General features: G+C 39.6%; 1 protein-coding gene across 10 annotated transcripts in view; it reads left to right on the top strand.

Moving 5' to 3' along the window:
• The window catches only part of mecom (MDS1 and EVI1 complex locus), a 166369-nt gene that overhangs the window by 58199 nt on the left and 80639 nt on the right, over positions 1-27531 (top strand). For all 10 annotated transcript variants that reach the window (XM_084127001.1, XM_084127004.1, XM_084127002.1 and 7 more), the window contains exon 2: positions 6292-6644. In XM_084127001.1, the coding sequence (XP_083983127.1) occupies positions 6292-6644 (353 nt within the window). The remainder of the gene's footprint in view (positions 1-6291; positions 6645-27531) is intronic.

Here is a 27531-nt window from a genome sequence, read left to right as displayed (position 1 = left end):
ACACTGTATGAAGTCTGTCGCTCGATATCGTCCCTGCAGCTCACACAGCTGGTGTATGAATTAAACACGCGACACTAATGAAAAGTTTAAGAGGATTGATTTGTCAGTGTGTTACGCTGATGTTTATGTATGTAAACTACATCCTTCAACCAGTGGTTGCCATGCCATCAATCTCTTGTCCCTTCTATCTGTTTCTCTCGCTCCATCCATCTTGTTTTTTTCTAAAACGTGTGTCATAGTAGGGGAAAATAAGCATTAACAATGAAAGTCTTTATACACACACACACGCACATGCTTGTTCACCAATGCTTTAAATGCCACTTTAAGGGTGGAACAGGAAGTGATGAGTTATGTTCTGTATTAAATGACAGGAAATGCTCCTATTCTTTCGCATTTGCAGATTGTGATTGTTGGGTGTAAGTGACATCACCGCCGAGACATTTATAGGTCGTGTCACTGTTCTTTCTGTTCTAGAATGTCCCGTTCTAATCAGGGATGTTCTATAGGTGACTTTTCCCAGAACAATAATATCCATTTATCTCACTGACATCATAATTGCTAGTTTGTGTCCATACTGATGTTATCTGCTCAATTGAAGGTGTGGTACTTTTGTTTTGAAGGATCCACAGATCAAGATTACAGGAAATCCTGGGTTTCTCACGGGCTTTACACAAGATTTTGATTTACGCTTGCGCAGCACCGTTCGTGGTTGATTAATGTTCTTATCCTAATCGAATCAATTAATTCCAAGCAAATAAAACGAGAGGGAAGTTCTGCAAAAACCTCACCTCTAACTCATGCCAAACCATATTCTTTATCTGCAATCTAATACGCAAACCACGGCCGTTTTTAAGAAACAGACCTCATTCTGCACTTCACGTCGGTGTATTTTTCTTGAGGGACGTTTACCTTTCAGAAATATATATGTTTATAGACCAAAAGAAATCCCCCGTACTGTTTTTGAGTGTCCTGCACCGTAGTGTTTTTCCCCTCGTTTCTTTAACAGGCAGGATGAAGCCGATCAGTTGGAGCCGCAGGAAGGGAGGGATGGCAGAGGAGGGATCGAGTTACCTTTAAAAGCTCAAGGTTTGAAGACTGCGGCCAACAAGCTTTCACTCTCTCTGTGGGCAGGGGCAATTTTAAATGGCACGGCTCGGATGATCATTATGGCCTCTCGTGCTTAGCGGATCCACAGGCCTCAACCAGGTCCTCAGCTGTCATTTTAAAGCACGCAGATGCGTTTCCCTCTGTGCGTGTGTGCAACGCCACAGAGTCAAATATTGTAAATGGCACAAGACGACATCTGGAAAGACTTAGCGCTCTCAGATCACCTGTGATTCAGAGTCAGGAGTAATATCTGTATGAAGCAGGAGATACCTATGTTTGTATCATTGTGAAGAAATATGATTTTAGACAGTGTCTAGACCACTCTTGTCTATTTGGTATTTTAATACCTTGATGATATTATTACCATGACAACTTGTGTGAAAAGTTACCCAAGCATCTTAATTTAGCATTCACTTCTTGTCTTTGCCATAAATCATAGGAACAGAAGGAAAGATTAACTGTTAATGATTATAGCAAAACTTTAATCTGTCAGATTTCTTCCTTCTATAAACCACATTGAAAAAAATCCATCCTAATCTGCCATCTCCCATACTGAAATATGACTATTAAAGTCAACATGATTTTCAAAATTGATCCATCTACTCTCAAAATGCTCATTCCCGGACTTATTGTGCATGAATTATTGGTGCAGGTTATCCAGAAGAAAGATGTTTGTCTTTATAATATTTTTTCTCGAAATAAACTACCCTTCAAAAGTTTGAAGTAAGATCTTTTTTTTTAACAATTAATACTTTTATTCAGGGAGGATGCATTAAATTGATCAAAAGTGACAGTTAAGACTTTTGTAATGTTACTAAAGATTCTTATTTCAGTGAAATGCTGTTCTTTTGAACTTTCTATTCATTAAAGAATCCTGAAAAAAATCATTTTCAATCATTTCTGAAGGATCATGTGACACTGAAGCCTGGAGTAATGATGCTGAATATTGAGCTTTGACATCACAGGAATACATTACATTTTACAACATATTAAAATAGAAAACAGTTTTTTACTGTATTTAGATCAAATAAGTGCAGCCTTGGTGAGAGACTTAACAGACTTCTTTCAAAAACATAAAAATAATGTTACCGATTCTAAACTTTTGAATGGTAGTGTATAATAACTCTTCCTTAATCAACATTTCCTTCATGTTTAATATGCATGAGAAGTGTTATGTTGTTCCAATGAGCTTTTGTTGTAGGCTTGATAACATAAAAGTTTGTTACACTTTGGTAGGGGTACATTGTTATGGAGAATTTGTAACGTGAGTGTTTATTGTATATTTATCAATCGTCATTTGTCGGATAATCTGGAGAAAGACGAGTAGGACCGGAGCATGTCGTCTTTAATATTTTTAACTTCAGCCTTTATTTATTATCTTTCAATTCCTTCAAATCACATTATTAGTGTAAACTATAACCTCGCCTTAGTGAAAAGAAGCGTCGGAGATGCTCGTTAATGTGGCGTGGTGAGCAGAATGGCCGTGACTCTGAAGGCACCGTGTAGCGTAGAGCCCCACTGAGCGAGAGGAATGTGAGGAGACAGGAAGATGTGCAGGAGCCCCGGCCCAGCCCTCATTAGCACTCACCACTACCTGTCACAACACGTTAGCCACAGCGTGCTAGCCACAGTATGTTAGCCCCTCCGTGACTTACGCACAGCAGGTTAGCTCCAAGCGTGTTAGCAACGGCACATTAGGTAGAGCATGTTAGCTCCGTGTGTTAGCTTTTAGCTGCTGCCTCTCAGGTCCCAGTGCGTTAGTGATACCGCCGCTTGAACTATGCTAGCAAACTCTTATTTGAACGCATTTGCCGAAAAGGTTTTGTCTCAAGAATTTTAAGTAATAGCAGGTTTTATGTCAGAGCTCAAACCCTCATCTCCATGTTAACAGTACTTGTGCTACCACTGCGCCAGGGCTTCAACACGAGAAACCTGTTTTTGAAGCTAAAGAATTTATTATTTTCAAACAAGTTTCCCAACACTGCTCGTCTCCTATTGGATGGACTATAAAGATAGTCCCGCCCCAAACTCACGCCATTGTGTGTTGGGCTGGTGAGGATATTTAAGGGTGCTTTTACACTAGCACTTTTGGTGCACACCTGGGTTAGAGTTTGGTTTGTTTGGATGATGTGAACGCTGTTTTCCATACTCGGGTGAGCACATGCAGATTGTACCCGAGTCCTCATAAAAAGGGTGGTCTGGAGTTCGGTTCATGTGAACTCCGGTACGGTTCACTGCTGATATGAAGGCAGTCGTACTAAATTGCGCAAGTGAACCGCTATTGATGACCAGACCAGGCAATCGAAACCAAGTGTGAATGTGAAAGCTCCCTAAAGAGACAGAGCCACATTGTTTACACTTTTCGGGGAAGCCATGAAATGGCTTAAAGTTGTGTTTGCATTGCAGACTGATTGCTATAAAAGGAGGGAAGGTGTGCGTCCAATCATTAGCTGTTTTTCCACCATCGGGCCAAACCGTTCTCATTGCTTAACCGTTCCAATTTCCCAGCATTAATCATGTCACAAGGCAGGAGTGATAATGAAGTGGCTCAGAGATTATTACATTGAAATTTTGGATCTGTGGCTGAGGCAAGTCGTCGAATCTCAATGCCATAGAGAACCTGTTGTCAATCCTTAAAATGCGAGTGGGCAAACAGAAGTCCACGAATTGTGATCAACTCTGAGCACTAATAAGGGAAGAACGGATCGCCATCAGTCAGGGTTTGGTTATGTGAAGCTGATATCCAGCATACCAGATTGAACTGCAGAGGTTTTGAAGAAGAAGAAGGGTCAACACTGTAAATATCGACTCTTTGCATATATTGAATACACAATAAAAAAATTAGCCAATAAAAGCCTTTAAAACTTATGAAAGATTATCATTGTTTTTTTACTGAAGTAGCAAACTTTGTGAAACGCTAAATTTATGTCACTGCCAATACTTTTGGCCATGGCTATTAACAGGTGAATATATTTGAATAATGGTGAAATGCTGTAAACTTCTGTCCATAAAAGTGTTGGAAATTATGTGAATGTAATTAAAGTGAACATAGTGCACATTGCGTTCCCAAAATGCATGATAAACTCACAGTGCTTGCAGAGATTAAGTTTTTACTGTACATGTGTAAATGATCACAGTGTCGCTCTTTCCTCTGAAACATGCAGCGCAACTGTTTATATTCTTCTTCCTTTGTTATATTGCTATTTCATTGTTTTTCTATTAATTGTGCAGCCCCCTTTATTTATGTTAATGTTACATTTTATTAATTATTAGCATTTCATCAACTCACAAACCCCCTGCTTTTTCTTCACCAACCGCTTTGGGGAAACCCTAGTATACAGTATAATATACTTGAGACCCAGAAAGGATGGTATTTAAGGACAGACAATATGAGGACTTCCCTCATCAGCCACGCGCTGGTTTTCCTCTCCGAGTTGAGCGAGAGGTCACAGGTCACCAGACAACATCCTCCCTGTATTCAGCTCATAATTAACCTAAACATCTACAGCATCCGCTGTTTTCACACTGAATCCTCTTCACTGGGGTCGAAGGAAAAAATGGGTAAAAGGAAGCATAAAAGTGTTTGGGGCTGCACAGTGAGTCCAAGGATCGGTCAGCTCTTCCCACTGGAGATCCCCCCCCCCTCCCTCCCTTGTATCCAAACAATCTAAAGCAGGCCTCAGGAGGAGGATGACAGGGCGTAACCGGTGAGGCACTGAAGATGATTATCACCCCAGACACCTTATCCAGTCTGGATTAACTGTTATCACAGACTCAAACCACTTTCCCCTTCCCTGTGTTTGTTTAACAGCTCTAGCGGTCAAATATTTTTTTATGGTGCTATGTATATTTACTCGTATCTGCAGAGGTCGCATACATGGGCTGGTTGTGGTCTGAAAGTATGGGTTTTCAAAAACAAATAATAAGTACTTAACTTTTGAATAGTGCAGCAAGTGCGCTGGTAATGTCTGAAAACGCATTATATTGCTGTTGGCGTTTTATAATTAGTCTTAGTGTTGAATATGCATCTTTTGCTAAGTTAATAGACTGGAACTATTTCAGTGGCCTTCAATCTGTTTTTTTTCTTCTTTTTTTTTTTTTCGTTTACGTCCAGGCTACCTGTTATAATTTTTCGAAATCCCTATAAAGAAAGAAATGGGAAAAATACTTCCAGATACTACTGATTCTTAAATGAAGAATTTTGTGGAACTGATTGTTTTCCTGTTTATTACTGTTAAGCTGCTTTAAAGCAATCTATATATAGAAAATTAAATTACTGTATAGTATATAGCGCATATAAATAAACTGGATTTACAACCCCTTTGCAGTTACTGCTCTTTTTCTTTTTTCTTTTTTTTTAAGAATTTTAAACCTAAAGTTAATGTCCAACAACCAATATTTAGCTAAATAAATATTTTAGTCACAATATTGTACTCTCTTTATTTTGTGCAACGTCTGTTTGTTGTTAGGATGTGCCTTTACGCAAAAAGGAAATACTTGCATGAACATTTTCAGATAAGTAGGCTATATATAACTGTAAAATGTAAATGGAAAAACATGTACATGCATTTGTTAAAGCACAAGCCACGCTACACAATGTGTTTATAAAAAGATGCAAAACGTTGTTGTGTTTTTAACAGCTTGAGTTGTACACTATTCCCACAGCTGGGAATCAGCTGAATCAGGGAATCCTTCCACAATTTTTTTCCCATATGCGTATTGTTTATAGAAAAGCGTAAGCCTATCTCGCATCTATAAATAGATTTGACTAATCGATTATGGAATGTTGTCTAATATTTTCATTTTCAATAATTATCAATTGTTTTGTTTAATTGTTCAAAACATAAGAAATGTATGTAATTTAAACTTGACAGTTGAACTCTATTGTCTGCTGTTGAAATGTAAGAATACATTCATTTTAATGTTCTTTAATAGCATTCGAATGATAAAACCAGTGGGATTTATAAGCATAAGGTCTCAAAGTTGAAGTTGTAATACAGTTTGTTTGCCACTAGAGGCACCAAACAGAATTGCTCAAATAAATGGTTTCTCCATTTTTCCATTGGTTTAGTCAGTACTTTATAGGCCGCTTAAACTAACATTTCTTTTTGGTGCCACAGAAATGGTACATTTGAATAGCTGCTAAAGTCTCATGAAGTGAAATATTTCTGTCTTCTCGTTTAGGAGATGGAGAGGACTTTTCTCTTTTCGCCTCTGATGACCTGGAAGAACTTGGAGTATCTGATGCAGATCCACTCCCATTGGCCACTGCTAGTGACCTTCCTTCCCCTGGCCTATCAGGTGATGCGGCCTCCCCAGTCGCCCCCTCCCCCTTCCACCCGTCGTTCCACACTTCAATGTACCTGGCCGGGGATGGGGTCGAATCGGTGCCACCAGACTTTGAGGTCCGCGAGTCGGCCGTTACCAGAGGAAACCTTGGTGTCTGGAGCCGGAGGAGACTGGAGGTGGGAGAACGTCTTGGACCCTACGAGGGAACTTCAAGATACAGCCCAGAAAATGCTACCCAGGCATGGGAGGTAGGATCAAACAATGAATTCGAGATGTGTTCCTCAGTTGTCTGATTACAGCCTTTTTCAGATAAGAAAATCCTCACACGGTTGGAGTCGAAGCGTGCAGATAACATGGGCTCATGGGCTGCTGTTATGACTTAGGGTTTTACTGTCATCAGTAGCGAGGCAGTGTGATTAACCCTGGCCCGCATGTTTTATGGTGAAGCACCTCTACTCAGCTCTGTGATCTTACACTAACCCCGGTTAGCATTGCCGTAATCCCATTAGTCACAATTACTAGACAGGCTATTGGTCAATGTTATGCCAATTACATAATATAAATGTCCTTGAAAGTCTTTTTAATGCCACTTAAGTCTGAGAATATGCACAGAAGATTTCAGATGCTTATTCGTCACAGCAAACCAGGCTTGTGTGCCATTCTGGAGTGATTTGAGAAACTGCGGCTCAGTTCCAGAAATTGGATTGAGGAAGAAAACAGAAGTTGAATTTGAATGCAAGGAAGTAGAATTAAAATAAATAGAATTTGTAAAATGTTGTCATTTTTAGCTAGAGTGAAGTTTTGGTCGGACAGTTGTCTGAATGTATTGCTTAGTGCTCTGACCTCACTGATAGATTAGAGTGGTCGATTCTCCCTCGGTGATGTCATCACAGTGGGAGGAGTTAGACTTTCCAAACTCAATTAAAGCCTGAGGCTCATAAATCCTACTTTTTAGCCAGGTTAAAGACCGCCCCTCCTCGTGACTGCCCTGTCTGTCAGATATCAGTCAGTCTACTCTCCCAGTCGAAACCAGGTCACAGGACAAGGCCAGAGGTCGAGTGTGGTCTTAGTCAGGGTCATTTTAGGCTAATTTCGCCTGGCTGGAGAGGTCGCAGGAGGAGTATCAGGCTAATTGAACATTTAAATAGACTCGTCCTGCTCTGATAAAGAACCTAACCCTCGTTCTTGAAGAACGACCATTCAGTATTAAAGCAGAGGTTCATGATATTGATATTATCTGGCTGTAAACACACCTAGTTTGAGCAGAGCTGCTTGTACACACTTTAGTGCCCTTTGAATTATATGTGTTCAGCTTTTATGATATGTTTATTTATGATTAATTCTGGTCCTGTTTGTATGGCGATGATTTAAACGTTAATAATCAGTTCCAGGCTGTTTTTTTAGAGGCGTTTTTGTCAGGACATGGTATTATGGTTTAAGTTCGGTTGGCATATGTAATTATGGTTAACTTTGACTAAACGCTGTTGAAAGGTTCGAATTTGTTCTTGCGACTGTTCTTGTTGGAAAACAAAAATGGTTAAACTTGCATTTTAATCTTCTGACTTTTTTCACTTTGTAAGTTGTTTTTTCCCTCCTCAGCATGGCAGAAATCTTACATGTGCAAACATTAGGTTTTAATATGATTGAAAAGGCAGCTGTCTCCCAATGGTAGATTTACAGTCTCTTGAGCAAGCACTCTCTCTCTCTCTCTTTCCCGCTGTCTTTCTTTCTTTCTTGTTCATTCTCTATGGAAGGAAACGAAGGAGGAAAAAAAAAAGGGTTTCATGAATTTTAATCTATCTGTAATTTATTGCATGCTTGAATAATATGTATTTAAGAAACTGAGAAGCCACATAGAGAGAGAGAGAGAGAGAGAGAGATGGGGGACGGATGACAGCGTGGCGCGGCAGTGCTGTATCACTATGTTTAATTAGCTGGCTGACAGCGGCCCATAACTCTCTCCATTAAGTAAATAAGTTGTAAAGAATTTATGATGAAGTGGCGCATTATTCAGAGGGGATATTCAATGATGACATGGACACATTAAATATGGTAAATGGCATTAAGCGTATCTCCCTGCCTTTCCCTCTCATTCTCCTCTGCACCCCTCCCCCTCCCTCCATCCCGCCGAGTGAGAAGCCGTCAATATGCCAATATGCAAGAGACTGTAAAAATAAAATTGATTTGGTAAATGCGAGTTAAGATATATCTGTTTGCTTTCATCATCAGTTTTGCTGTGTGGAAGAGTGATGTCACCGGCGGGGGTACGATAAAGACCGAACCCATCTGGAGGCTTTGATGAAGTGCGTGTGTGTGTGTGTGAGGGAATAGACGCTCAAAGCACAAGTGCTGTAATGTTTGTACACATCTGTATGAGCCTGATTGTGTGTCTTTGTCAGCCTGAAAATGTCGACAGGTGTTTGATTGTTAGTTTGTGTGGTTGTGTGAAGGCCTTTAATTCTGTGATTTTGTAATTGTGTAGAAGTGTTTGATTGTTGGTTAGTGTTAGTAGAGTTGCATGGAAAATTGGAAGGTGCAGGTGTTTATGTGATTGTGTACGTTTTACTTTTGTTTGTGCGATCAAGTGCCTTTTTTTGTGTGATTGTTTGCATTTGTTTAGGTGGATTTTTGCACGCATTTGTTTGATTGTGCAGAGGTTCTTGCTGGTGTGATTGCGTGCATATGTTTGTGTGATTGTTTTGTGTCTATATGCAGCTGAAAATATGTGTGCGCATGTGAGTTTTTGTATGTAAATGTGTGTCTAGGACAACTTTTTATGTTTGCACAGCTGTGTGTGACATTGCGGATGATATGTGTGCATTGAAGATGATATGTGTGCATTGAAGTGATTTTTTTGTGCAGATTGTACATATGGATCGTTTGTGTAGTTAGTGTATGTGCGTGTGTTTGTATTAGAAGGTCCATAACTGACTATGAGGGAGGTTTGTCACTGAAGAGGTCAGAAGCTCTCTGAACCATCATAAATTCAAACCTTTACTCCTTGTGTTATGTGTGTGTGAGTAATGAAAGCTGTTGAGTTATGAGTTGAGATGACTTCAGTAAATAAAAAACCACCTGCCTCACAAACAAACCCACACACACACAATGCACAAAAAGCCATTTTGCGTTCAGGTTTTGCAGCACTCTGGTTGTTCAGGACAGGTCACTGTATGTTGACCCTGCAAAGGTGTATGTGACCTTATGTTGTGTTTGTGTGAATGAAAATAAGTTGTGTGTGTGTGTGTGTGTGTGTGTGTGTGTGTGGCAGTGAGGGGGGTGTCCAGGAGCTTTTGTGCACCTTTTGAGTGCAAGGACATAGATGGAGGGGACGTAGGAGATTAGCCCCGTGTGTGTGTGTGTGTGTGTGTGTGTGTGCGCGTGTGTATGCGTGTGTGTGTACGTGGCTGGAGATTAAGAGTGTGTGTGAATAGGGGTGAGGGATTAGGCCTCCTCAGCATGCCTGTCCCCACACTCCTCCGTCTTTTCATCCCGCTATCCTGCTCTCCAACTTCTCTCTCTTTCTGTCTGTCTCTTTTGTGCTGGAACCTTCTCTTTCTCTCTCTCTGTCCCTTCTGTCTGTCACTCTCCCGCTCCCGTCCGCTCGATCTGTCAGTCTTTCTCAGAAATATTTATCCGCTCCTTGTCTTCCCTTATTCTTCCCCTCCGATATATATTCCTCCTCTCTTTTTCAGGGCCCGAAAGGAAGTTTAATCCCTGTCTCAGGGAAACTGACCTCACACACACAAGCCATTCAGATAGACTTCTAAAACTCATCTCATGTGTTTTTATGAAGCATTATGTTTTAAAGTATTCACTGAGAACGCTTCCACTGTTTCACCCGCTCATTCTCAGGAGGATAGAGAGAAGGTGTGAGAGAGAGAAAGAGGCTTCCTGTATTGGGACTCGACCGGCCTACAGTACACAATACTGGCACAGTTTCACTGCCACTCTATTTAAAGACAACATGAAATCAACATAGACTTTATTTACTTACTGTGCACAAAACAGAAGTACACATTAATCTAAATAAAAAAAGGAAATGTTAGCTTCTGTAATCTTTCAACAAAGTGTAATCATTTTCTCCAGGCCATGTACATAAATGGGGAAAAGTAATATTAACCAATAATTTCTTGACTCCCTGACATTCAGTCAAATTAAAGGTGCAGTAAGCGATTTCTGAGAAACGGGCCGAGAGCCAAAACACACTTGTAGCCAATCAGCAGTAGGGGGCGTAAACACTCATTAGGTGGGAGGTGTGTGTTGCATAGCATGTTCGTGAATTTAGGGGTGGAGATATCAAGATGGGGTGTGATGCTTTTAGGAATCCTGTTTGTTTTTGGTGATTTAAAATATTTTTCAGAAATCGCTTAAAGGGATAGTTCACTCAAAAATGAAAATTAGCCCATGATTTACTCACCCTGAAGCTATCCTAGGTGTATATGACATTCTTCTTTCAGACGAACACAATCAGAGTTATATTAAAAAATGTCCTGGCTCTTCCAAGCTTTATAATGGCAGTGAATGGCTGTAAGACTTTGGAAGTCCATCAAAGCACATCTATTCATTATTAAAGTGCTCCACGCATCTCCGGGGGTTAATAAAGGTCTTCTGAAGTGAAGCGATGCGTTCGTGTAAGAAGAATATCCATATTTAAAACTTTATTGACTAAAATAACTAGCTTCCGGCAGACGGCCGTACGCATCGATTTACGCCAAAAGAGTAAGACTTCAACTTGACGCACAACGTAATGACGCCTCTCGTGGGCAACCGTTTTCGTCATTACATTGTGCGTCAAGTTCAAGGGTTACTCTTTTGGCGTAAATCGATGCGTACGGCCTGAAAGAAGAATGTCATATACACCTAGGATGGCTTCAGGGTGAGTAAATCATGGGCTTATATTCATTTTGGGGTGAACTATCCCTTAAAATCCCACCCTTTACATTTTGGCTGCTACTGTAAATGTTTTGAGTTTCATGCTGTCTTTAAGGTGTGTGTCCAAGTGTTTTATTACTTTAAAATAATTTTTGTAAAAAGTGTACAAAATAAAACACACTGATGACTGATGTATATAAACAGATGGACTTATATATATATATATATAGTTTAGACCTTATAATTTCGTCCTTGCTTTTGTGGATCTAAGGCTATGTTCAGACTCATTTTTTAGAATTTACTTATAGGTGTAGTAAGTCTCGAAATTAACCGTTCAAACCGCAACTTACAGTAGCATCTCAAATACTGTCTGTATGAATGTGCAACAGGAGTCAAACCTGTATTCTCTTACCAGTAACCATAGACAATGTCAGTGACCAAAGTAATATAAAAGATGGCGACATCCATAAAACTGAACTTTTGACACAATAAGTGACCAATCGAGCCGCGAGTTCATCTGTCAAATCTTCATTAACCGACAGCAGATTTTATATCTGTGGGGAGAGAGGAGCATTTGAGTTGCGTGTAGATCAAAAGCTCCTGTGGAGAACAGTGCCTGGATCTAAAGCCTTCAGATGACACACAGCTCATATCTCTTTCACTGTAAGTTACCAAAAGCAAGCATTAAAACCAACACCACACGGTAGACACATGATTGTGCAGCGAAGAGCTGCTCACTCGCACTGTATGATGTGACCGACAACTATATGTCCAGTCCGGTTTCTTTCACACTGCGCAAGTTTTCCAAGAATGCGGTTGTGTGAGTCCTGAAAATGTAGAGGTGTGAGTTTGGTTATAGAATGCGGTTTTCACTCCCGTAAATCCCTGGACTGTGTGTGAACGCAACTGTATTAAGGACTCAAATACAGAAATGACAACCGTATTCCGTAAGTGACGCGAGCAACAAAAACAATGAAAACTTTTACAGACGTTTTATGCAATTTTATCTCAGTGAAAAATTTTAGCATCAGGGGAAACATTTTATCAACATCTGTTTTACTCCACAACACCACGTGGTGACACAAATGTGGAATATTTCTCATAATAACCACCAAAATTATTTACATTTTTTGTGATGGGTGCAGTTTCTGAGAAACTGAGATCTGCTAATATAAATCAACACAATTGGTAACTCTAATTTGTCACTAATATATTAGCTAAATATCCAAGAAACAAATATAAATCTAAATATGTCATTTTATTAATACATACTGTATGTATTATTAATGTACATAATAAATAAATACTGTACATTTTTAATTAATGCATTATGCTATATTGTGTTATTTCATTACAGTTGATGTGTTTATGATTTAAAGAGTATGAGAAAGCAAAAAACAAAACATAAAGATTATGAAAATCAGCTGGCTTACAAGGCAGCAATGTTTGCTTCTCGCTCTCTCTCTTTGAGTTTCTCAGCAGGGTGGGGAAGCCGGGGGTTAAATGCTTGTAGAGTTGGTATACAAATACTTTTATAACAAGGTTGTGTGTGTGTGTGTGTGTGTGTGTGTGTGTATGTGTGTCACAATGTCAGGTGGTGGGGGGGGGGGGTGTCTCTGAAGGTCGTGACCTCATTAGATGTGTAAGAATGGGGGTGTGTGTTTGGGTGTGGGGGGGTGTACCTGGTGAAAAGCTCTGTGGGAAGGAAAAGGTGGGGTTTCATTAAAATGAACCCACCTCTTCCTGTCTCTCTCTCACTCGCTTTACACAAAACAAGAATGGCGACCTGCTGCGGGTTCTCCAAAAGACAGTTTAATAAACTCACACACACGCATAAGGAGAAGCACATCTCTTCACACACTCATGAGGTTTCCATTAAAAATGTGGGAAACATGGCCAAGTGTATTTTGTTGTGGATCAATGAAACTTCAAAATGCTGATATCAGCGAACTTTGCTTGAGGAAATCAAATTTAGTTGTTTTTACCCTTTGTTTAAAACCCAAGCCTTCAGCTTCGACCACAGAGTGGCTAACAACATGTTTATCCAAAAAAAATGTTTTGATATCATACAGTGTTTTCACTGAAACTCAGTTGTACTCAGGATTTTCTTTCCCGTAATTATTTCCCCCTCATCGGGAACACCGAAGCAAGCGAGCGTTAAAGCGACGTTCCAGACGTTTTCATTGGAAATTGTTTACATCACATTGTCAAGCTGTCAATCACTCCGCCTGATGTTTGCGTAAGGGTTAAACGTAAAACGTGATCGCCAGTCATTTCTGGGGTAATTTACTAATTGACAAAAATAGTTCAAATTTAAGCAGATGTGTACCAGTGACCTGGAAGCTGTTCAGTTTTTCAACAGACGTGTTTGAGAAGTCTTGACGGCGTGTTTTGATCTGCAGGGTCGCACTGGAAAGGACTCGTGCCTCTCAACGTCATGTCCGTATATAGCGTGGCTGAAAGCTGATGGAGAAAGTGCCGTTAATATGAAGAAATTTTTATTTCAAACATTCTTACTTTTTTTCTAGATTGTATCAGCCCACACCCTGTCTCGCTCCCTGTTCTGTCTTTCTCTCTATAGTTGTATCTCTAAATCTTTCTTTTTCTCTCTCTCTCACCATTTGTTTTACTATTATATATTATAAAGTAGACTCTATTGGTTATAACAAAGCTGTGAGGAATAAAAATATAGTCTAATTTAGTGTAAATCATACATAAAACCATTTTTACATAAATTGTCATATTCAATTCAGTGAAATTTAAGAAAATTTTAATCGTGAAACGTGAGTTGGGAAATTTAACACACATTAGATCATGCTGAACAGACTGTACTTGTGTCTTACAATATTTTTTTTTCATTTGTCAAATTAAATATGGTGTCTACACTGACTGACTAACTTTTTTAAGCTTCATTAGTAGTTTTGAAACTAAATTACAGGTAGACATATTTGTAACCCTATCTACTCACACAGCTGTATCTTAATGTGACCGTGATGTCATTGCATGTGTGCATGTTTTCCATAAAACCAGAACATAAGCCTGGAAACTTTACAAGCTTTCTTTAGAAATATGTATGTGCTTGTTTTTATGTCATGGTGGGGACATTGACTTATGTGACTGAATTAACAGAAATGTTACATTAATAATCATAAGAAATGTTCTTAAGCATCAGATCAGCATATCAGAGTGATTTCTGAAGGATCATGTGACACTGAAGACTGGAGTAATGATGCTGGAAATTCAGCTTTACCATCACAGGAATACATTACGTCTTCAAATATATTAAAATAGAAAACAGTTATTTTAAAATTTTAATAATATTTCACAATATTTCTGTTTTTTACTGTAATTTAGATTAAATAAATTGAGAGCATAAGAGACTTCTTTCAAAAACATAACTTTAAATAACTAAACTTTTGAACAGTGGTATAAAGCTCATTATATTTACTGCAAGCTCTTGCCATAACCATAATCCCTAAAAGAAAACATTTAGCTTTTTTTTTAATTACACATTATTATAATTACAATAACACATTATTTAATTCCCCAGAATGTTTTTGAGACACATTTTTATATTTTTTGTGCATTATTTGCTTATAGTTCGGATCTGTAGTTCAATCTGTTCTTTCTCTAGTTTGTCCTCTACCTGTTTAAACCAGTTCAGAAACCACACACACACACACACACACACACACACACACACACACAACCAACAAACACACACGGATCATCTTTCTTTGGCTCTGTGCGAATTTCTGGTTTAATTTGCACACTGTTGTTTTAATATTATTATGATTTAAACAGTTTTCTCGGGCCATACTGTATCTGTTTCTCCCTCTGTTAATAAAGCACCTGAATGAGAGGAAAGTGTGTGTTTAATTGTGTGTATCAAGAGAGTTGTGTATGTTGCTAAAGAGCTGTGTGTGTTTGTGTGTGTGTGAGGAGAGTGTGATTGGAGCTGACACAAGCTGTATTATCATGTGTTTCACGTTAGCCCGCTCTAAACTTCTGTGTGGGGTAGACAGTTCATACATGCCACTCAACCTTAACACACACACACACACACACACACACACACACACACACACACACACTTACCTCCTCAACTAAGAATAGAGCTCAGCAAAACAGATAGGGTTACTCAAACCTGAGGAAGGTGGAGGAGCAGAGAGTGTTAGCCAGGACCAAAACAAGAAATTAAAGGAATCATGTCTTCATTTCACCTTCATGTTGTTGCAAAACCTTTATGACTTTCCTGAACCCCCCCCCCCCCCCATGCTGTTACAATGAATGTGAAGTAAAGCTTTCAAAAAGGATGCAAAACCACCATAAAAAAAAATGGTCCAAATGACTCGTATGACATTATTCCATGTTTCTGAAATCTTATATATAGCTTTGTCTGAAAACAGGCCAAAAAGTTGGTTATGTTCTGATAACTTTCTTGAGTAGTTGAGTCGGTGAGGTGAACAAATCAAAACAAACAAATAACAAACACTTTAACAAAGACAAATTGATTTACTGAAATAATTCAGCTAAAAATAATAATTTGTTTATGAATTGGAAATTGTGTGCCAAGGAGAGATTTTCATAGAATAATAAGAATTAATTGTATTTTTTATTTTTTTTTAAATAACCCCAGTCCTCATGTGTTGTAACTCTATGGAAAACAGCAAAATAAATAAATTCATTACACATTCGTAACAAGATGGGTTGCGTAAATGATGAGGGAAACATGGAAGAGAAAGTTAGACAGACGGACATAGAGGAAACGGGACCAAGAAAGAGAGAAGAAAGAGAGAGAGCGAGGGAGTAATCAGATTTTCCGGGTGGCAGCAGGTAGTCGGGGTAGGACTTTGTCCCTGGTCATCCTCTCGGATAACGGGTTAACGCACACACACCCTCTCCAGTCCTTTTGGTCGGCTGTGTCAGCCCTGATCCATCAGGCAGGATTTTTCCTGGTCCGTGTGTCTGTAATGTTAGGACAGAGATCTGCTCTAATTGTTGTGGCTGGTCAAGACGAGTTACCATCTCGGGCCAACCACAGGAACAGTCTCTCCATCGGTTACCCCGGCAGATTATAACCCTGACATCCTGCCATCCACAACCTTCAAAACAAACCCCCTAGAGCGACGGGGAGAAAGAAAGAGAGAGTGAGATGTTTTTGTGTGTGAGAGTGAGAGAGAGAGACTTCCAGGGTTTCTTCTTAAATAGAGCGAGAACACATCCATCTTCCCTCGTCTTCAGATTGTCCGGACTCTCTTTTTCTCCTCCATGGCGGCGCCCTTCTTTCCTTCTTTTACTTTTCTTTATGACAGCCATTGTAACCTCTTTAGAGCGATGGGGGGAAGCCGCGCCATTGGCCGTCGCTCCTGAGCCCGGTTTGATTGACAGCGGGAGTCCGGCCAACTGCCACCCAGGACACCCAGCCATAAATCATCAGCTATGGAGCGCGCCCACTTCCTGAAGCGCTACCGCTGCCTGCAGGGGACAAAAAGCCCTTTGTGGGGGATTTTATTTGGGGAAGAAGGTTTAGGAGGTCTTAGGACAGTTTGCCAGGGCCAACCACACTGCCTGCCTCTCTGAAAAGTTGGAGCCAAAAGTTGTGAGAGACTGTGCTCATTGGCCACTCTTTGCTCTACTGACACTAGCAGCTCTTCCAGGTGCACCACACACACACACACACACACACACACACACACACACACCCTACGTCTGCTGAGCCTCAGACCGACACACACATCAGTCATCCAATTAAAACACACAACACAAGCCCCAGACCCCTTTAGATCAAGAACAGAGAGAACTAAAGAACTGAAGAAAATTCAATTGGACTGCTTTCTTTCATTTTAAAATTGGGAAAACAGGCATTTTTATCATGGAAAACAGGATAGAATAAAAAATGAAGTACAGTATGTCAGTGTACCTTCACGACGCAAAGCTTCCTGTCCAGACCATTTGTGACCCGCTCTGCATTTTGAGCCAGAATTGGGAACTACACTGGAATGTTGAGCCAGAACATTGGAGTTTTATGCCAAAAGAAAACTCAAAAAAAAAACCTTGTAATGATATTTTTGGTTTAGTCAAATTGAGATACTGAACAGGACCACATGGAGACAAAAAAACCTTAAACCAACCTCATTGATCTGCCTACTGCAGTACATGGATGCATGAGGGCTTGCGCTCTTAAGAAACATTGACAGATTATGACAGAGCTTGTGTCTTAAAGCTAAACAGACACTGGAATATATGATTCAATGAAAACTGTCCGAGAGTCGCTGTTCTCTCTGCCATTTCTGAATATTATTCTGATATTAAGCCTGGCTTTATTTGCGCACATTTTTTTTTAATGCGTTAATTAAAAGTAATTGCATGCGTTAACGTTGACAGCCCTAATATATATATATATATATATATATATATATATATATATATATATATAAAGAACGAAGCTTGTGTAAAGGATTGGCCGTCTTCTGAATGGAGGCGGGGAGCCGCAGCAGCTCATTTGCATTTAAAGCGACACACAAAAACGGTCCGTTTTTGATCACACCCAAAAAGGGGCAAATTTGACAAGCTATAATAAATGATCTGGGGGGTAGTTTGAGCTGGGGACACCATAGATTTATATTACATCTTGTGAAAAGATGTATGTGTCATAATATGTCACCTTTAAAAATTAGGTTAATACAACCTCAGATGAACAACAACACATGACATATTATGCAGTGTCATTTTTTATTCAACAAAAACTAAGCCAAAATGGAGAAGCCATGTGTGACGAAGTACTTACACCATTACTGCTTCCATAGGAATTAAGAGGGTAAGCAGCAGTCCGGCGCTGATAATCAAATACCTTTGATTAATTGATCATCAGCAAGTGTGATCACCTCTAGAAAAGCAGAAGTTTTGGCAGTTTGCTGGTCTGGAGCATTCAGGTGTGTGTTAACACAATGCCAAGGAGGAAAGACATCAGCAATGATCTTAGAGAAGCAGTTATTGCTGCCATCATTCTGGGAAGGGTAATATGGCCATTTTTCAAACAATTTATCAGTCCATCATTCTACAGTGGGATAACATTCAAGACAGTTGCCAATGTTCCCAGGAGTGGACGTCCCAGTAAATTCACCCCAAGGTCAGACCGTGCAATGCTCCGAGAAACTGCAAAAAACCCAAGAACTACACCTCAGACTCTACAGGCCTCAGATAGCATGTTCAGTATTAAAGACTAAACAAGTATGGCATGTTTGGAAGGGTTACCAGGAGAAAGCTTCTTCTCTATAAAAAAAAATATATATGGCACGGCTTAGGTTTGCAAAGTTGCATCTGAATAAACCACAAGACTTCTGGAACAATGTCCTATGGACAGACTAGACCAAAGTGGAGATGTTTGGCCATAATGCACAGCGCCACGTTAGGTGAAAACTAAACACAGCATATCAGCACAAACCCCTCATACCAACTGTCAAGCACAGTGGTGGAGGGGTGATGATTTCTGGCTTGTTTCGCAGCCACAGGACCTGGGCACCTTGCAGTCATTGAGTCGACCATGAACTTTGGTCCTGGTCTGTGTGACCATGAACTCTGTATACCAAAGTATTCTAGAGTCAAATGTGAAGCCATCTGTCCAACAGCAAAAGCTTGGCTGAAATTGGGTCATGCAACAGGACAATGATCCCAAGCACACCAGCAAATCTACAACAGAATGGCTGAAAAAGAAAAAAAATGAAGGTGTTGCACTGGCCCAGGCAAAGTCCAGACCTCAACCTGATTGAAATTCTGTGGCGGGACCTTAAGAGAGCTGTGCATAAACAAATGCCCACAAACCTAAAGAAAAATTAAGCAACATTGTAAAGAAGAATGGACCAAAACTCCTCCATAATGATGTGAGAGACTGATAAAGTCATTCAGAAAATGATTACTTCAAGTTATTGCTGCTAAAAGTGGCTCTACAAGTAATTGAATCATAAGGTGTAGGCTACTTAGTTTGTCACTCCATGTTGGCTTTATTTTTGTTAAATAACTAATATTTCATGTGTTGTTGTTTTTCTGAGGTTGTATTTACCTAATTTTAAGACATGCTAAAGACCAGAAGAATTACTGTATGACCTGATACTTAAAACCATGTAATTCAAAAGGGTGTCCTTTCTTTTCACATGACTGTATAGTGTAAATGAAAAATCACAAAATTAAAATATATTTATCAAATAATTCATTTAGATTTTTATATTTTTTTCCTTAGTTGATCAGAACAAAAGTGGATGTTACTTGACATTTTCCGGTGAAAATTCTTATGTTCATCATACTTCCAAAAAGTAGAACAGCCGCACATTCTCCTCAAAACATTGGATTCATCCGTGCCGTGCCGTGCCGAGGCACAACCCACGTAAAGTTGATAATTCTGTGAATAACTGCAATTGCAGATTTCGAACAGAGATGGCGACAAAGAGGAAAAACTACGGACTGCAGCTTTAAAAAATGTCAAATAATTATAAAAATTATGATATTTTACTTTTTATATTTGTACATTTTTTGACAGAATTGACAGTTTCAGATCAGACAATCTGTTGTATCAAAAATAAATGGTCAAAAATACATTAACAAATTCTACAAATTCTGAAACACGTCACATTTATGGAAACTAAGCTGCAACGACATGGTCCGCCCTGATGAAAAACAGTGTGAACTACGCTGGTACAGAGGTGATTTACATATAGAAGTCTTAAATGTACAGTAGCAAAAACAGCCTGTTTAAGAGGTCAGATAGAAAATGAATGATGAAATTATGACTTTTTGGTGCAAGAATCCCTCACTTACATTGTAAGTGGACTTTAGGGATGGAAATGATATAGAGAAGTTTAGAATACACCCTTTTAATACTTTTTCGCCCTCTCAGTGGCATACTTCTAAATGCTGTAGAAGTTTCAGGAACATTTTCCACGCAACCATTAAATCCTCCATTGAGTTGAGCCGATGCCTGACGGTCAGGTGTCGCTGGAACTGAACTGATTGTGAATTATCTACTGTTGTGGTCAAAATCCCTGACACGAAAGTGAACCTCCCTCGACAACAGCGTCCACACCGGAGGAGATCTCCATCCCTATGTTTTCACTCATCTCTCCCTCCTTCTCGCTGTCTGTTTTTCTTTTTCCGCTACGTTGTCAGACAGAAGGAGAGACGGGCCTGTTTTCTTTTTCAATATAGATCTGAAAGAAAAGGGATACGAAAGAGGGAGAGCGAGTGGAGGAGAGAGCAAGATGTGACCCTAGAGAGGTACAGACGAGAAATCCCTGACACCTCCGTAAATCTGGACGTCCCGTGTCCACCCTCCACTGCAAGTGTGTGTATGTGTGTGTGTGCCATGAGTGTCAACCAGCCGCAAGAGGAAAACATTCCTGTGTGGTTCTCACACAAATTCAGGAGGTTTGCTCTGAAAACAAGGCCTTTCCTCACTGCTTTCAGCCTTTCTCTCTCTCTCTCTCTCTCTCTCTCTCTCTCTCTCTCTCTCTCTCTCTCTCTCTCTCTCTCTCTCTCTCTGGCTTCAACTGTCCTCCACTAGCCTGGTAGAGGTGAGGATGAAGGTTTTCATTGTGCTGCTGTTGATTCTGCATTAGGCTCGGTGTTTAGCTTTTATGATGAATATGTGCTTGAGTCTGTGCTGTTATTTTGCAGTCTCTCTGGCTCTGGCTTTGGCTCACCCTCGCTCATCTCTCTCTCTCTCGCTCTCTCTCTCTCTCTCTCTCTCTCTCTCTCTCTCTCTCTCTCTCTCTCTCTCTCACACACACACACATACACACATGCACAAACACCTAGTGTTAGCCACATTAGCCTGATTTTTCACCCAAATGGAAATGTGTGCTGTCACATGGCCATCGCCCCTGACGATCTGCTGTCCAATCACTCACAAGCAGCCCGCCGGCCCCGCAAATAGGCCTGTCACTCTCCCCGTCGGCACAGTAACGTATGGTCCATCATTAAAATGGGGGGGGGGAGGTCCAGCGGGTGATGAGCCCTCTGCCCCATCAGGTGTGTGGACACACACACACACACATAAACACTAGTGTGTGTTCATGTTTGTGTGATGTCCACTTGTGTATTCAAAAAGGATAAAGTGCCATGGTAATATTTTCGACATTTACCATGGTATTACCATGTTTTGTGGACATGTACTTTAATAATACCATGTTTATTTGGACACTTTTACCATAGTGGTATCATGTTTTTGTGCATGTACTACTGTAATGCCATGTTTTTTTTCCAAATTTACCATGATAGTACCATGCTTTTTGGACATGCACCAGTTTTTTTATTTACCCTGGTAACAACACAGTTTTTTGGACGTGCCATGCAATTATAATATTTTTTTTTTTTTTTAATATATTTGCCATTGTAATACCATGGTTTTTGAGCACATACCATGGTATTATTTCTTTTACATTTACTGTGGTAGCAGCATGGTTTTCGGACACATTGTTTTTCTGCACATTTGCTATGGTAATACCATGTTTTTGAAATGTGGTAATAACATGGTGGTGTTTGGATTAAGTTGGGATACCATGTAAAAAACATGTTACAATAATGTAGTAATTCTGTACTGTGGTATATACCAAAGTACCATAGTTTTACAATCTAGTACCATCTATGCACCATAGTATCGTCACAGTACTTTTGTAAGGGAAGTTTGTGTGTGTGTGTGTGTGTGTGTGTGTGTGTGTGTGTGTGTGTGAATGGTGGCCTTTGGTGATCGTAAATAAAAGAGCTGTAGTTGAGGAGGAGATAAGGCATTATGGCTATTTACACTGAATCACACTCACTATCCATCAACACACACACACGCACAGATACGGGTCCGATCCAGCCGTGTCACTCTTATTTATGTGTGGAGCTCTCAGTAAGGCTACACTGGGGTGTTATACTCAATGGGGCTATCCGTTTCTCACTGTGTGTGTGGATGAGATGATGATGATGCATTCTGTTGTCAGGGAAACAATCAGCAAGGCCGGTCGTTACGGTAACGGGATCACCATGGATGCCTGCTCGGTAAATAACACCTCCATCGGCCCGCCGGTCGTCACAGAGACAAATGCCAGGCTTTTAATTAGGCTAATAAAATAGGAAGAAAGGGCTGACGGCTCGGAGTGGCTGTCAGTTACTGAAGATACATCACAACACACACACACTCGAGCATCCGAGTTACTGAAACCTCAGTGTGTTGTGCAGTGATACACACACTTGGTGCTTATTGAAAACGCACATTATATGTTAGATGTTACTAGGTTTTTTTTAGACTCTCGACGGAAACGAAGTTCCTCCATTCTTTTTCGTCTGTACTTTTACTTTGGCTCCATCCCAATTTGCATACTATTATTTACAATTTAAAGCTTTCAGATCATAGAATGTTGAAAATAGTAGTTATATTGTTTGTATTGTATTTTTGAAGCGTGAATGCTTTTTAGGCTGATATTTCCCACAATCCTTTGCTTTTGTGACAGGTCTGTGTCGACAGTTTAAGTTGAAGAAAAATGGCAAGGAGAGTGAGGCCAACGCTGCCACAGCAGTTTTTAAATGCATGAACCTGAAAGTTAAGTATTAATTAATTTAATTGTAATGAATTTGGCTAATGCTCACATGCAAACGCAAACAGTTTGTGACAAAGGCACTTAAGATCAGATTTTTGGACATAGTGTGTCCCAATACTAGCATGGTGTTGCATACTTAATACTCAAAAGTAGGTATTTTCCATAACCAATGAAGTACAATAGAGTAAGTGAAGTGTGTAGTGTTGGTCTTTTCAAACTTTTAACCCTAGGTAAACAACCCTGGGCTGTCTTTTTCATTTTTCATACTATTCATACTTCATCTTGGGTCAGTAATGAATCTTAGTTTTGGGATTTCACATTGTAAATGTGTAAACTCCAGTTTAAAGTTCTTATTTGCATATTTATTAGCTTAATAACATTAATTTGGACCAGTTCAGCACATAGTTTTAAGTTTCTACAACTGTACAAAGCTCATGAATATTTAATGAGGTAGACACTGAGGCAGTTTGTGATTGGTTTGCTTACCAGCTCACTGCAACATTCCAGCACATTATCATTTCAGACTGCATTCTATTCTATTCTACACATAATTCTATTCTGAAGCAGCGCTTCCTATAGCCATAATCTTGTCTGAAATTGGCTTTAGGCTTTAAAAAGACGGTAATATGAAACAGGATTCAACCTTTCTCTTTCTTGCTCTCAGTTTTTCTCTCTCACACACAGACGTCTTGTAGAATTTCCAGACCCAGGTTTTTTCAGCTGCTTCACTCTAGACCTTCATTTACCAAAACTAATTGAAATAAAACTCTTTCCTCCTCCTGCTTATGTTCACAACACTTCACTTGTCACTATGAATGACCCAGTGTCTTTCTGCTGTGTTCGTCAAAAGCTGCCCGGCAAAGTTATAACGTATGTCATCGGCTCGGGATATTTTTCGAGGACTAGAATATTTTAAAGGTGATAAAATAACAGTTACAGGTAATAATAGAGCCAGACGGGCTCCAGATGCCGCGGTGAGAGAAGCCACTTGGGCGGATTTCTCCAACGTCTTCCCTCAGTGTTCTGCTTCATTTCCGCAGAGTCAACTAAGGTGATGAATTCAACTCGAGAGGTAAAAAATGATGTAGCATGGAACAAGGAATTGAGTTTTAAAGGGCAGAAACTAAGATGACTGCATTTAAATGCATCTGACCTCAACATCTTGCATAGCCAACAATGACATTGTGGCTCATGCAGATCTTGTTCCATAAAACAACTTTAATGCTCTTAAACCACGAGAGCAGCATCAGAAATACAGGCCTTATTGCAGACAGCTAGAATAGGAACGTCTGTCATTTGCAAAGTTATACTCCCCACTCCTAACCACTCGAGTGTTTGTTTAATACTTTGGTTCAAATGGAATTCATGTCAGCTACCAACAAGAGTAGTATTGATTTTATCATTTTTAAACCCTTTTTTTTTTATTCTACAGTCATAACTTTTTTTCACCTCAAGGGCTAGTGATATACGGAAGCCCTGAAACGCAACGTTAAAAAAAAAAATCCGTCAAAAAAAAAAAATTCTAGTATTTCGAGATTAAAGTCGAAACGTTTCGAGATTAAAGTCGAAACATTTCGAAATTAACCCCCTGAGGTCGGCGGTATCGCCGGCGATACCAGCTCGCTTTTTTTTTTATCAGTGTAAAAGAAACTCATAAATACTCTGTTGACTTTGATTTTTCATAGGAGTTTCGGACATCAATCGATTCTGTTAAATGTGTATTATTTTTGTGTATACTCACAATAAAAACAAAGTGTGGTGCTTTTCGCCAAATAAAGAAAAATAAACACGAAGCGAGTTCTGCCTTCTCTCTGTCAGTTAAGTCCATTCTGAAACGCGTCCGAAAATGAACTGTAACTCAGCGAATACTTCTCACACAGACACGTGATATATGTCTTTATGAAGCTTGAAATCTCTTCTTTTAAATGAAGTAATTTATTTAAGTAGTAATTTAAGTAGAAACGTTTCGAGATTAAAGTAGAAATGTTTCGAGATTAAAGTCGAGATTTGCACACACACGCAACTTCTACAGAAGACTGTATTCTGGTCATTTTTCGACTTTATTCTCGAAATGTTTCGACTTTAATCTCGAAATATTTCGACTTTATTCGCGAAATATTTCGACTTTAATTGCGAAATATTTCGACTTTAATCGCGAAATATTTCGACTTTAATCTCGAAATGCTAGAATTTTTTTCTTTTTTTTACGTTGCGGTTCAGGGCTTCCATAGTGATAATACATAAACTAGAACAATAATTCATCATTTTTAGATTATAGTCATCAGCTGGTAACAATGTTCATTTAAACCAATTTACACTGTTCATGTCAGCTCCAAATTTTGTGACAGTTTGACAATTTTGTCAAATATGTAGATAATGACTGCAGAATGGACATATGTAGAGTTACTGTCGATGTGTTGGCAGGATAAGAGGGAAGTGTTGTGAAAAGTCAACAGCAGAAGCAGGTTGGCGTTTTGCCACTCGTGAGTTTCCTATAAAAGTTCTGATGTTGTGCTGAATGTTAGTGCAGGAATGGCTGAGGTCCAAATCTCTTTCTTTCTCAGTCCTGCTGTACTAAGTCCCCCTCAGCACACCCCAGATGCCGGAAAAGAAGGAGCGAGGGAATGTAAAAACGGAGGAGTGTGAATAGAGGAGTGGAGCTGCCTGGTCCTGATAACAGCATCAGGCTTTAGGGCCGTAAACACATGGACTGTTTGATGTGCTCTTATCGAGAAAACTTTAAACACTGAACCAGCCACATCAAATTCAGCCATTAATCTACACTTTTATTAAATTATAAGTTGAGGCGAAAACGTGGGGGAGAGGTGGCGTGCACATATTCAGACACTAATCGAACCCCCTAATGGCTGTTAAGCATTAAATGGTTGTTTTTCTATTTTCATTTGATGATTGTTTTTCCTCTCTACACACGCATTAAAGCAATCACACACGCTTGGGACAAGCATATACTCTCTCCAGTGATTGTTGATTGAATTTTAAGAGCTCTGTACTGGGGTATTAAAGCAGGACCAGATAGTGTGTGTTTGCAAGCTCAACGTCTAATCATAAAGTGATCAGAAACTGGATAAAGCCCGACATCATAAAGCAGAGCTTTTTTTAAATTAGCCTTTATTTACTTGTACTTTGAGGTCCTTTAATGCAGTTTTTGTGTGTACTGTAATGTAAACCTAAGGAGATCAGGTGAAGATTTTATTGTTTTATTTATTTAGGATTTATTTAGGATTTTTCTCCATATAGTGGATTTCAACGGTTATCAATGGTTTGAAGGTTGCAGTTTCAATGAGATGGAGCCTACGTCGTGGACGTGCAAGATGAGCATTTGTGGTTAAAAAGTGTATAAATGTTTAGTTTTTTTAAGAAAATGACCAATCGTTTGGCTAGATAAGACCCTTATTCCTCGGCTGGGATCGTGTAGCACTTTGAAACTGCAATTTAGACCTTCAATCCATTGGTTCCCGTTGAAGTCCACTATATGGAAAGAAAAATCCTGGAATGTTTTACTCAGAAACCTTCATTTCTTTTCGACTGAAGAAAGAAAGACATGAATATGACGTGGAGGTGAGTGAATTATCAAAAAAAAATAATTCTGAAGTGAACTACTCCTTTAAGGTCATTTTTCAGTTTTCTGTAAACTGTTCTTTTAATGAAAGAGAGAGAGAGAGAGTTCTTTTACATTCTCACAATAAATAAGGTTCATATGGGGTCATGTGAGGGTCATGAACTCGTGGTGGCACTGTTTGAACTCGCCTCCACAAAACGTGTGTAGAATTCCTAAATGATGTTACATTATTAATCATAATATGAATTTTGTCACTAAAATTTTACTTTGATTTTACTAACAACAGAATTATCACATTGAAATAATCTCACACGTCACATCTAGGTAAACTGCAGTAAATCTGAAGAATATTTTTGTTAGACGTTATTGTAGTGTGGATAGGGATGCTCTGTATGTCCGTATTATTTCACTGTCTGTGTAACAGCGCCTCTTTAGCATCTCTTTGACCTTTGACCTTTAACCCCACCAAAACGGGCTGCACAGTCTGAACCCTCTGTCATGACAACAGACCAGGGTCACGACTGGGTCACCGTGGCCAGCGTACAGTAGCAGGGAACGTCTCTCCTTGACAAACTCGCACATAAACACGCTCTTTACACCGCAGTAATGATGATTCCCCATTATTTCGTCTGCTCTCATAAATAATCAAAGCATCCAAAGAACCCCTCGTCCCCCCCTGTTCCTCTTCTCTTGTCTCTTGTTCCGTCTCTTTTGTTAGTGAGGTGCGAGAGATAAATCAGATGGTGTTAAAGAGCGCATGAGGAGAGAGATTTAGTGCTGGAGACATTCTCGCTCCTCGCGCACAGCAGAGGGAGTTCATTAAAGTCTCCGCATGGAGATGGGCTTAATGCTGGATTTACCACTGACAGGTCAATACATCCACACACACACCCATTATCTCTGAAGAGGCCGCGCTGAAGAAGCGATTGTGCGGATGGTGAGAAAGAGGACATGAATGCGATATGATGCACCTGTTATGTTTCAATGTAAGACAGAGAGAACTTGGTGTGTAAAGAGCTTTTGAAATGTCTCAGTATAGGACTTTGTGATTTCAGAAATCCAGTGTAGTGGCGTGGTGTCAGAGGATGACTTCATTCAGATATGATG

Source organism: Abramis brama (assembly GCF_963993115.1).
Source record: "Abramis brama genome assembly, chromosome: 10".
In the NCBI taxonomy this organism is placed as follows: domain Eukaryota; kingdom Metazoa; phylum Chordata; class Actinopteri; order Cypriniformes; family Leuciscidae; genus Abramis; species Abramis brama.
Note: the sequence above shows the minus strand (reverse complement) of the source record. Positions and strands in the feature narration are given on the sequence as shown.